Source organism: Trichomycterus rosablanca, chromosome 6 (genome assembly GCF_030014385.1).
Source record: "Trichomycterus rosablanca isolate fTriRos1 chromosome 6, fTriRos1.hap1, whole genome shotgun sequence".
Lineage (NCBI taxonomy): Eukaryota > Metazoa > Chordata > Actinopteri > Siluriformes > Trichomycteridae > Trichomycterus > Trichomycterus rosablanca.
Window position 1 is genome coordinate 41919146 of NC_085993.1, and position 13156 is coordinate 41932301.

General features: G+C 40.8%; 1 protein-coding gene across 4 annotated transcripts in view; it reads right to left on the reverse strand.

The window, feature by feature from the left end:
- srgap3 (SLIT-ROBO Rho GTPase activating protein 3) overlaps positions 1–13156 on the reverse strand; it is a 160454-nt gene that overhangs the window by 24664 nt on the left and 122634 nt on the right. For 2 of the 4 annotated variants that reach the window (XM_062997863.1, XM_062997862.1), the window contains 2 exons: positions 8511–8541; positions 3455–3515 (listed from right to left, as the gene is read on the reverse strand). In XM_062997863.1, coding sequence (XP_062853933.1) covers positions 3455–3515; positions 8511–8541 — 92 coding nt within the window. Of the gene's footprint in view, positions 1–3454; positions 3516–8510; positions 8542–8929; positions 9033–13156 lie in introns of all 4 variants that reach the window. The other 2 variants (XM_062997861.1, XM_062997860.1) reach the window with 1 other exon arrangement.

The following is a 13156-nucleotide window of genomic DNA, read 5'->3' on the forward strand; positions in this document are numbered from 1 at the left end:
AAGACTGGAATGAATTGGGTTTATTGCTTTTGTAGGACATGATACAGAGATACAGAACATGATAGAAACATTCTTGACGTCAAAGTGTAGCTACAACCACAAAGTTGAATCAGTTCATCTGGACACAGATTTGTTGTAGAGATACGTTTCATCACTCAACCAAGTGACTTCTTCAGTCTGAGCTGGTGTTCAGTACCCCAACCTTATATGCAGTTGATCACAATGACCACAATGTTGATCACAATCACAATGACCATTAATTACAATGGCCATGTATGCTTTTCACATAAGATTGGGGTATAGCTGCAATCACGGCGTTGTATGATGGTGAGAGATGTACTCTCAAACCCCCCCTCGGTACAGAGATAGTCATTCCCTCTTCACATAGATGGCCTCTTTGACTCCTCGTTCAAACCAGCGTTCCTCCTTGTCAAGGATCTGCACATCATCATCATTAAATGAGTGGCTGCTGGCTTGCAGATGAATGTAAACCATGGAGTCCTGACCAGAAGAGGTTGATCTATGTTGCGCTATCCGTTTCGCCAGTGGCTGTTTAGTTTTTCCGGCACCTACATTATACACTACATTACTCTGTTTGTGTCGGGGGATCCGATCCACAGGGTGAACTAATTTCTGGTGTAGCGTGTTTTGGGGTTTAAAAGCAACTGAGACGCAGTGTTTGGAAAATATGCGTCACAACTGTTCTGATACTCCAGTCACACACATTTACATTTACATTTTCTGCATTTAGCAGACACTCTTATCCAGAGCAACTTACAGAAGTGCTTCCATAGTGAACATTACCATTACTCTAGTTTAAGTAGACAACAGTTCAAGAACACAAATCTGCTTAAACCCTGATAGAACCGAAGTGTTTTTTTGTTGATTTTTTTTTGCAGGAAATGAATGAGTGTTAGTGAGTGTTAGTAAGTAAGTACAAGTCAGCTTAAGTGTTTAGTAAAGAGGTGATGAAGGTTTTTAATAGTTTTTGAAAGACAGCGAGAGACTCAGATGTTCGGACAGACAGTGGAAGTTCGTTCCACCACTTGGGTGCCAGTACAGAGAAGAGCCTTGATGCTTGTCTTCCTCGAGTCCTGGGTGGAGGATCAAGTCAAGCGAGAGTAGTGTCTCGGAGGTTGCGTGGTACAGAGCGGGGTTTGATTAGACCCCAAAGGTAGCTTGGGGCTGGTCCATTTTTGGCTTTGTAGGCGAGCATCAGTGCTTTAAACTGAATGTGTGCAGCTACAGGAAGCCAGTGAAGAGAACACAGCAGTGGGGTGATGTGGCATGTTTAGGTTGGTTAAAAACCAGACGGGCAGCTGCATTTTGGATGAGTTGAAGGGGTTTAATAGTGGACATGGGAGCTCCTGCCAGGAGGGAGTTGCAGTAGTCCAGCCGTGAGATTACAAGTGACTGGACCAGAATCTGAGTAGCTTCCATGGAGACAAATGGCCGAATCTTCCTGATGTTGTAGAGGAGTCACTATTGGTTTGCGCTTACAACGACGTGATTGCAGCTATACCCCAATCTTATGTAAAAGGCACACATGGCCATTAAAATTAATGATCACTGTGATTTTCATATGTTTGTTTGTTTATTTATTAGGATTTTAACGTCATGTTTTACACTTTGGTTACATTCATGACAGGAATGGTAGTTACTCGATACACAAGATTCATCAGGTCACACAAGGTTATATTGAACACAGTCATGGACAATTTTGTATCTCCAATTCACCTCACTTGCATGTCTTTGGACTGTGGGAGGCAACCGGAGCACCCGGAGTACACCCACGCAGACACGGGCTGAACATGAAAACCACACAGAAAGAACCCGGACCGCCCCACCTGGGGATCGAACCCAGGACCTTCTTGCTGTGAGGCGACAGTGCTACCCACTTAGCCACTGTGCCGCCTGTGATTTGCATATAGACCCGATCACCCGCTCTATTGTTATGTAATGGGCCAGTGTTGGTTGTTTTGCAAATCAACTGCATATAAGGTTGGGGTATTGAACACTAGCTCAGACCGAAGAATTCACTTGCATGAGTGATGAAACGTATCTCTACAACAAACTTGTGTCCAGATGAACTGATTCAACTTTGTGGTTTTGTGTACTTGGATTATTGAGCATGCATCAAGAGACAAAGTGTAGCTAGTTTTGATTTATTTACCACACAGCCTTCTAATACTAGTGCAGTATTGCACCACAGAAGTAAAAGTAGATTAATAAAAAAACAGTATTTTTATACCTGCATCATCTGTAGCTGCTTATTCAGCTTGGTTAAGGGTGTGGTGCAGAATATTAATGCTCATATTGCTGAAATAAATCAGGACTGATAGTGAAACACTGATCGAAGTTTAATTAACCCATATAATTTAAGGTATCCAAATACTTCAACAGAATTGATTTTGTGTCTGTTTTTTCATGTAGCAACAATATATTTTCCTAATGTGACAGCAAAATGCTGTTTTTAATTTGGACTAAAGTACTTCTACAATATATCATTCCATTAGATTAATACAAACATAGACAGACTACAATCAAACCTGTTTTTCTTTGTTTATTGGTTTGTTTTTCTTTTTACATTTACATCTGTGGCATTCGGCAGACGCTTTTATTTCAAAGCGACTTACAAATGTGACTGAACATGAATTAGAGCAATTGAGGGTTAATGGCCTTGCTCAGGGGCCAAACAGGCAACCTTCTAATACTAGTCCAGTACCTTAACCACTAAGCTACCACTGCCCACTTAAATTCTTAATAGATGTGCAATCAAGCAACAGACTCAGATCTACTCAGATCACCACTGCTGGGATCTCAAGCTCTTGAGGCCAATCCTGAGCTGTGCTATCAACCAGACAGGGTGTCCATAAGGCACAATCACCTATGCCTGAAAGAGGATTTTTGAACAGGTTTCTTATTGATGCTGAAATTGCGACCTCTACTGGCTGGTTTAGGCACCTGCACGAGAGATGGATGATTCCCGGACAGTAGTGTGTTAATCTCCATACAAGCTCCGTGTGAGGCTTCACCCTGGCAGGTGAAAAGAAGCGGTTCATGTCGCGGTCCAGGCAAAGTTGGTGCAGTGGCAGGTGAAGTTACAATGCTGAAATACAATACCAGAACACTGCACCCCCTCCCTCAAAAAAGCTGATCATGTCTTATAGTGTTATGATGTATGCATCCTCTTCCTGTACAGTAGCTCAGATTTTTTGTAACAGATGGCAGAGCTGGATGAAAGTTTCTTTACTGAGCTCCCCTGAACCACAAAACTTACATCACATGCATCAGCACAGATGAGTCTACATTCAGATCAGCATCTGCTCTAAACCTACACATTTGCCACCCTGTTGTTTAGTGTACACAGAGCACAATATGATAACAAGACAGAGTTTTAGAAGAGCTCACTCACATTGTCCATACAGATTAATCTTAACTCTAAACTTCTTACCGTACAGGTTGATGTATCGTATACAGCTCTCCACCACAAGAGGAATGGGTTGACCAGAATCCTGCAAATGCAGAAAAGACAGTTGAGGTGTTGCTTTCACATGTTTTAAAAGTTCTTTAAAGGAATAGTCTGGTGTTTTTAACCCAGTGTCTATAAAAGCATCTGTACTGCATGAGCAATTATAATCAACAAGAATAAAAAAAACCCTGTTTACTTGTTTTTGTACTCTGAATAGAAGTCTAAGGGCAGACAGTGCAGCAGACAATAGATGTGAAATTAGCATTTTTCAGTTAGAAAGTTTCTAAGCATTTTAATAAATGAATCAGCCAGTAAGCACTAAATATTTTAAAGGACTTTTCAATGTCTGGGAAAGGAATTTGTGGATATGCATCATTAGTGTAGGCGTAGATGTAGCCAGAATGACATTTTGCTTGGTAATATGGTAACCCATGGCCACGAAGACCCCAGTCTGGTAAATGACAATGCTGGATTTTCCCTTACCAAATGTGTATTGCTTAATAGCTTAAAGGTTTATAATATTCACAATTATATCCAATCAAAAATCATAGCCCTGGTTTTATATTAACAGAAACACTAAATTCCCTACTTAGAGTTGTGTTCACAGTTAGCGCTTTTCCACCAAAAGAGCTCTGGTTCTTGAACTAGTTCTGTTTAGGTTTCTTCGAACTTTGGTGTTTTTTAGGGCAGCGGCCCCCAACCTTTTTTGCACCACGGACCGGCTTCATATAAGATAGAATTTCACCGACCGGCTGGGGTGGGAGGATTTAAAATAGAATAACTATATAATGGAAAATCACTGTTAATCCTGAGCTCCCACCTAGTAGTTATTTGGTACAATAACACCCAAAGAGTTTTGGAAATTTAATTGCTCTTGAAGCGATCTCTAATTATTTATTCTTTCTGTGCGGCCCGGTAATAAATGACCCACGGACCGGTACCGGTCCGCAGCCCGGTGGCTGGGGACCACTGTTTTAGAGAACCAAGCCTGCGTCATCAACGGTGGGCGTTACACAACGAAAGTAAAGAGTAGTATCATGATGGCGAAGTGTGTAGGTTACCTGAGAGCATTTGTGCTGTTGTTACAGATGTTCGTTTTTATGCAAAAAGCATCGCTCAGCTATTGCTGATAAGAAGACGTAGATGTGTTTGTCGCAGTTGTTGTTTTCTTTAGCTCATTGACATGAGAAGCGTTTTGTGCTTCGCTCTCACCGCGACCCTCGGGGCATATAGCCGATTTGCTCAACTCTAAGCTTGAGCAATAAAACATCACTAAAGTTCCATGACACAAACACGCATTTGTGTGAAATAACGATCAAATCCACTCTTAAAACTACACATGTATCTGTGTTTAGCTGTATTAACTTCGCGTGTTGTGGTTCTGCAACTCGGGGTTCTGAATCCGCTTCTCGGGAGAGTCGGGAAAGCTTCACCTAAAAAATCGTAACGTGGCTGAATGTACTAAAAGTTCGACACAGAAACACTCAATTTCTCTCCATTATTAATGGTTATAAGCGCTCTGTACTGCCCAAATGTATCGGTCATTGCTTTAGTACAACAAGCCACATTACGCTTTATTTTTCACGTTAAACATTTTTCGTACTGTCCCGGTCACTTTTACCACGTCATATCACACAGTTCATCGCTTTGAGAATATCAGCGGCAAACTGAATCTTTGCGCTGAAAAACCAAGTATTCTGTGGTGCCAGATTAGAATGCTAGTTCGCTGTCTGTAACCTCTTTTTTTCTGTGGAAACACGCAAAACCGGTTCACGTCAGTGGAAAAGGGGTACAATTCTTTATGTTTAATGTTTAAATCTGCTCATAGGACATTCCATTCCTTTCCATGTGTATTTTATATTACCCCAAAGCTTTGCTAGACTGGCTGAGTAGAAGTTACAAGTGGATTCAATATTAACACCCTACCACATGTATGTTAACTCTAATATGGCTTTAGATGCTGTGAATAAAAATTTGGTTAAAAACACAAACATATTCCTTTAAAAGAAACACAACACATGCTTATAATGAGCCTTCTTATTAAACATCAATGACAAAGGTGTAGAAATTATGGGTGACAATATACTGAGGTTTTAAGCATGCTTATTAGTGTAGCAAAAACAGCACATTATAAAATCTATATTCCGATCCAATTGCAAGTGATATGGAAGTGTTAAGCTTTGCTAGCAGTACACTCATGCCTGAATAGAGCAGTGAGATTCTGGTTTTGGTAATTAGCATTATATCACTTTTCCACTTGACACTCGGGTATGAAAGGGTACAACTGAGAGGATGATCCCAATGGTTTCATTGTCATGTGTTGTCCCAGTCATGTTCGTCAATCCATCACAGGGTCTTGACCATCCTAACCCTCTGAGATGGTCAATCATGTCTGTATGTTGCTGTTGATTCTAACCCTGAATCCCAGTTGTGAGCTAGCGTAATTGCACCACCCTAGTGCACTGTTGAGGTTTCTTTAGCCCCATTATGTCATACAGTTAAAAGGAAGGTATCTAAGAGGTGGATATTATGTGTATCCGAACGCTAAAATCAATTTTCCGTTCAGCTACAAGGTTATTGTTAGCTACAAGATGTCAATGAGTGCACATAATGGCATACTGGGATTCTAGATAAAACTCAAATGCAATTATTTTAGGCATATAAATATTCTACAGTGCTACATACTCTGATCAGCCATAACATTAAAACCACCTCCCTGTTTCTACACTCACTGTCCATTTTATCAGCTTCACTTACCATATAGGAACACTTTGTAGTTCTACAATTACTGACTGTAGTCCATCTGTTTCTCTACATACTTTTTTAGCCTGCTTTTACCCTGTTCTTCAATGGTCAGGACCCCCACAGGACCACCACATACAGCAGTGCTGATAGAGTTTTTAAACACCTCACTGTCACTGCTGGACTGAGAATAGTCCACCAACCAAATATATATCCAGCCAACAGCGCCCCGTGGGCAGCGTCCTGTGACCACTGATTAAGGTCTAGAAGATGACCAACTCAAACAGCAGCAATAGATGAGCGATCGTCTCTGACTTTACATCTACAAGGTGGACCAACTAGGTAGGAGTGTCTAACAGAGTGGACAGTGAGTGGACACGACATTTAAAAACTCCAGCAGGGCTGCTGTGTCTGATCCACTCATACCAGCACAACACACACTAACACACCACCACCATGTCAGTGTCACTGCAGTGCTGAGAATGATCCACCACCTAAATAATACCTGCTCTGTGGTGGTCCTGTGGGGGTCCTGATCATTGAAGAACTAAAAAACTAAAAAAAAGTATGTAGAAAAACAGATTGACTACAGTCAGTAATTGTAAAAGTGCTTCTATATGGTAAGTGAGCTGATAAAATAGACAGTGAGTGTAGAAACGAGGAGGTGCTTTTTATGTTATGGCTGATCAGTGTATATCTATGGTTTGTTTGATTTTAATTCATCCAGGCCACCCAGAGAGGGTAGAGGTCATTGTTGACTCTGGTTCTTATCAAAGGTTTTGTCCTCTAATTTTAATGGAGTTTTTCCTTGCTACTGTTGCCCTCGGCTTGATCAACAGGGGGGGTTTAATTTTCGGTCCTGGATTCTATAAAGTTAGGTTGAGACAATGTCTACTGTAGAAAGCACTATACAGCTAAATGTAACCTGACTTGATTTGTCTTAATAGTGACAATGATATTGGATATAAGAAGGTTTAAAAAAAAAAGATGAATACACCATTGAAAAAGAAATAAACTCAAACAGATTTTAGCTACTTTGTTCATTTGGCAGTGAAAATGTGACAAGATCTGGGATCAAAGGTTTGTAATTGGACCATTTCATACCATACTGTGAGGTGAAAAGTGACATTAAGCTGGCATTCACAAGGAATTCCTGGCATTTGTCAAAAAGGCCTTGATGTGTATGGCTAAATTATTGCATTTTAAAGCTGACCTCTAAAAATAAGTATAATGTAATCGCTGGTAGCATGGTATATAGAGTATATAGAAAAGGCAGAACTGTGGTTTTATTGATCTAGATTTGATAGACTTGTGTTAAAAACACTAATGTAGTGAGTGCTCGAGTGGTTCAACCACTGCTGAGATGTCAAGCTCTCAAGGTAGAATCTCAAACCAGCCAGGTGCCTGAACAGACTTGATCGGCTATGCCTGAGGGTGGGAGGGCCGATGGGATTTCTAATTACTGCTGCAATTGTGGCCTCTTCTGGATAGTCGACAACGCCTGAACAGAGATGGTGAATAGGGGACAGCAGTGTGATACTGATCCATGTGTGAACCCGCCGATGGCATTGGTGAAGGCGTGTTACTCCCTCTCGACATACAATGGGGAACAATGGGGTAATTAAATATGATTAAAAAGTAGAATCCGTGATTCGTTTATGCGCTGGAATCTTTATTTAATTGATAAAATGGTCAGTCTGGTCTGGTTTTCTACAGGCGTATGAGGTCAGCTCACTTTTACCTCTTTCTGGGTGTCATGAGGGAACCACCCTCGAAGAACGAGCTGCTTCAGAGGTGGTTTGATGGCCCTTTTCAGAAGCGGGCCCTATGTTTGGTCTCATGCTGGGTGCTGGGTCCCCGCCTTGTTCTGGGTTTCCTTTCTTTCCTCTTTTTTTTCAAGAACTTGGTTGTCACAGGTGCTCTGAGCATCTTGCCATTTCTGCTCTATCCCCTTCCTATCCACTTTCTCCATTGTGAGCTGTGAAGGTTTTTGTGTTTTTTATTTATTACTCTGTTCTGGTTATTTTGGCCACCACTTTTATTCATTACCCTTTTTGTTAGAGGCTTCTCGCTACAGTAATGTTCTACCTTTGGTTATTCATCCTGCAAACTGGAGTCATTTTCAATTCTTACAGGTGAGAGGGTTCAGCTTTCTCAAGTTTTCTCAAGTTGTTCATCTGAGCATCCTTTTCCCTAAAATCCCTGACACCAGTGCATTTTTGACAGATGTTAAAAATGTCCTTGTGAAGCCAGCATTTCAAGCCAAACTGACAATGCTAGCTTTGTGCTAATGTACCTGGTGGCGAATACGAGCATTCCGTCGTCCCCTAGGACAGAAAGCAGCAGCAGCAGCAGGAGGAGCAGAGGGGTGAGAGAAGCAAAAGAATCACTGTTAAGGAAGGAACGACAGAATCGCCATGCCAACGACACTGTAGTTCGGAGTGTCAGAGCGGTTGCTGGAACAGCTCACGATGCAGCAGAGGGTGGCACGGTAAAAGCTAGCTAAATACTAAACGCTCATCATCGGTCCTACGGGTATGTCCTGCCACCCTTACAATCTGCATCATCACTGCTGGGAGAGGAAGGATGTGTGTTACAAGAAGGCAAAGAAGGAGGGAGCTAGCCAGCGCTAACAGAGGAAACGTAGCCTGCTTGCACCAGTCATCCCTTCATTCTGGCACCAAGAAGGCATCGCCTATAGCGTGAGCATGGTACCTTAATGAAGGTCTCCATGTTTCCGTTAAACAGCTTATGATTATAGACGGAACGTGGCCTGGGCTTCCGTAGCTTCTGTGGTTTTGGGGGAAGGGTTGGGGGTCTAGGGGAGGGAAATGGCAGGGAGGAACAAAAACACACAAAAACAACAACAAATGCAGTGATTTATCGCTAACACTGGTACCATGCGTTCACACCCGCAGCTTACGATTCAAAAGTGGCCAGAGGATGTTAAGAGCGACTGTTAGCAACATTAATATCATTAATTTATTTAATACACAAACGATAACCAAATTAGTGGTCAAACCTGGAGTTAGTAGGTCCATTTCTCCCACTGTGAAACATCTATCATTTAATAACAGTCAGTATTTATTTCTATAAAAAAAATGTGTTTGAATTCGTACTGATCCTGGGCGAGTTTCATTAGCACATAAACTAATTCACCCTACTGTCTCTTAAACCTTATACTAGCATACTAAATAGAAGGTATAATTTGCACCCTGCCTAGAGTGTCCTTACTATACTATCTAATAAAGTAATATGCAGTTTAACTTGCAGCCCAATTCAATGTGTCAACTTTTTTTTTCCCCCTCTTCTGGCAATTTTTAGCGTGTCCAATTTTTTTACCCAATTGTGTTATACTTCCTCTCCACTGTAGCTGACCGAAGCCCCGATTGAGGAGAGGGAACTGACACACGCCCCCTCCGACACGTGCATCTTTTCACCTGCATGAGGCGAGTTCATATGTGGATCAGCTTTGTATACAAAGAGCCACACCCTCAGCATTATCCACCAACTCTGTGCAGACGGCATCAATCAACCAGCAGAGGCCGTAATTGCATCAGTTATGAGGTCTCTCTCCGGCTTTTCCCTCCCTGTATGAACAACAGCCAATCGTTGTTCTTATAGCCGCCCAGCCGGATGGCAGAGTTGAGTTTCAAACCGGCGTGTTCGAAATGTCAGCTCTGGAGTTTTATACCGGTCGGCTGGGCACCATCTAGCGGGCACAATTGGCAGTGCCTGCAGCAGACACAAAATTGGCCACCATGTCTGCTCGGCGGGGAAATCACCGGATTAAGTGGGTCAGGTCTTCAAATGCTGTGCAAGGACCCTGGTTGGCAGACCGAGGTGCCTGTGCAGAAAGTGTATGAGCATCATGTGCGATTCCACCGTAGCACGGTCATAAAAAGAAGGGGTCCACTAGGACAATATACCCTCCTCGATTGCAATTGGGGATCCACAGCAGCGGAAGACTAATTGGCTATGCTAAATCGGCTAAATATGCTAAACTCATCACATGGTTTTCTAAAAAAATTATATGCTGGGTCAAATTATACACACAGCAAGCAAACCAAATACAGACTTGGTCTTCTAATACCTTGTTAGTAATTGGGATTGATTACAGGTAGTGACTTTCTGCACCCATATAAATAGAGATGGTTTATCTGCACCCATTAAAAGTGCATTATATAGTATCTATTATCTCTTACCAAGGTCGGAAAGAAAACCCAAATGGTCACATTATGCTGAGGGGAAATTTGTCCGGACAGTTAAATGTGATTAAGGAATTACAAAAAAAATTAGACCCTCGATTAGTCTTCTAATACCTTGTTAGTAATTAGGATTGATTACAGGTAGTGACTTTCTGCACCAAAATAAATGGAGTTGCATTAAATAGTAATCTCTTGCCAAGGTTGGAAAGGAAACGCGAATGGTCACTTTACTCTGAGAGGAAATTTGTCTGGATAGGTAAATGTGATTAAGGAATTACAAAAGAAAAAAAGCATCTGCTGTGAATTAGACGCTGCTAAAACATGGGTTATACTGTTTGTGATCAAGCAAGCTTCATATCACCCTTGGCTGAAAGGCTGTTAAACAATTAAGAAACTTTTGCTCTTGCTGATTATTAGGATCAGCAACAAAAATCAGTCCTGTATGAAGTTGGAGCAATGGTTTAGGCACGTGTCGGATGGGGTGTGCGATTATCCTGGTGTCCTTGATTAGATCGAGGTCACAATCAGGAATTTAAAATGACTAGATCGGGACATAAAAAGGGAAAATCCAGAATAAAATGTATGTAAAGAAACCAAGACGGCGTATTCGGTTGCTTTACAAATAAACCTGGAACTTCTACTCTTGAAATGAAGCATGAGTCAGGAATGACTACTAGTGGCCAGCAATTTAATCGTGAAGTGAAAAGCGCTGCGGGTGTGAACGCAGGGTACCAACAGCTTCTACCTTAGTTTACTCAGAGACCAAACATTTCAGAACGAGAAGCAGTACTTCATGAAAGGACGGAGTAAATAACAGAGCTGGTGTATCTCAGCTGAATGGATGATTACTGTAATCTGATTAAAGACCTTCAATTAGTCCATTCCGACTGCAAGCCTTGTTTCTGCTGTACGTACAGCAGCCCCCTACAGAAGCACAAGCCGGGTTCTAGGAACTTAATTGCTTTAAAATTAGTGACAGACCACACAATTCGATATTAGATTGTACCATGTGGAGCTGCACTTTTGCTGGAAACCTCAGAAGCACTGTGTGATCTTCCGTAACACCATCATTCAGTTGAAAATAATGAAGCTTCCAAACTTATTTACTCAAAAAGATCCAGATCTGGTCACCGTCCGTTGACCTTCGCACTTTTGTGGTGGGCAAATCAAATATGTGTCCATTCTTAAAACCCAACACAGGCTATGCCAATAGGCTGTTGATTTCCCTGTACCATCGAGTGTGATCCTTTTTTTTCTTCTCAATTTAATGCAACAGGACCCTGCCCTAGGCTGACTGAGGACTCCTAGGGATTGAAAACCACTGCTATAAAGCATATGCATAAAATGTGATGTCAGGAAAGCATCAGTGAACAAATTTTTGCATTAATTTCTCATAATTTGTGGTCTGATCAACAGTCCAACTAATAACACAAATTTTTTTTAATATTCAGGTCTTTAATTATTACACAGATTAATTATTTATTCACCCAGTCTGAAAAAGTATGTGAATCTTTGTGCCCAGGCTAAAAAGAAAACAGTAATGTGCAGTTTGTTAAGCTATATAAAGCTATAAAGCTATGTCCTATAAATCAGGATGCTAAGTGTCGCCAAGGACCTTTCTATTGTGGAGAATCTTTTGCCTGCTAAAGGCCTATCGAAATACCTGATACCTGTTTCTTAATCCCTAATGGAACAAAATGGTAACAAATGAAAATTTAAGGTCGCTGATCTGTTTAAGAGTCAGTGTCCTGCAAAGATCACACTATGAGAACAATGATTGATGTAACTAATAAGTACTTGATATTTTGTCATTTATTTTGTTGTAAATTGTGTCAAATATGTGTGTACAGTATTAAATTATATACAACAGGTATATAAGGTTATTATTAGTAAATTGTCATTTTATCAATTCCATAAAGCAGCACACACAATTTAATTATTTATGTCTGTCTAATACAGCCAACTGTCAATATTTCTTTATTATTATTATCTTTATCTGTCTAAGAGTCAGTGTCCTGCAAAGATCACACTATGAGAACAATGGACTTTCTACAGATCCGATACAATCCTCATGTGATAGTGTACCAGTCTGGACCACAACAAAATGAAACTGCTTGTAAAACTATTCTGTTTTATTGTACATATTGTACATACTAACACTAAAGTAGCAGCATATTCATTCATTTTAGCCATTTTGGGTAATTGTCTTTGGACACAACCCAATAATAGAAATATTTAGTGGATTGATGTCACTATTTGATATTTTGTAATTTATTTTGTTGTAAAATCGTGTTGAATATATGTGTATCAAATTGTATACAGCAGGTATATAAGGTCATTATCAGTAAACCGTCATTTTATAAATTCTATAAAGCAACACACACTATTTGACTATTTATGTAGCACATTTGGTCATGTTATTTCTCTCAATTGCCTGTCTAATACAGCCAACTTTTGATCCAAGTCCACCACACTAAACCAAACTCAATCCATAGCCACTAAATCACTGTGCTTGATTTGTTGGTAATCCCATAACTGCTCTGTTTTCAGCTTAGCTCGTGCATTAATACTAAACTAACAGACTTAACTTTAATAATAATAATAATCACAGCATTAACTCTAATGACAACTAATGTAACACTTTCTGCATATTCTAATGACCCAGTCATAGCTGATGCACATTGAACGAGAGGCCACCACTGGCACAGTGACCAGTACCCTGGCACGCCGCTTT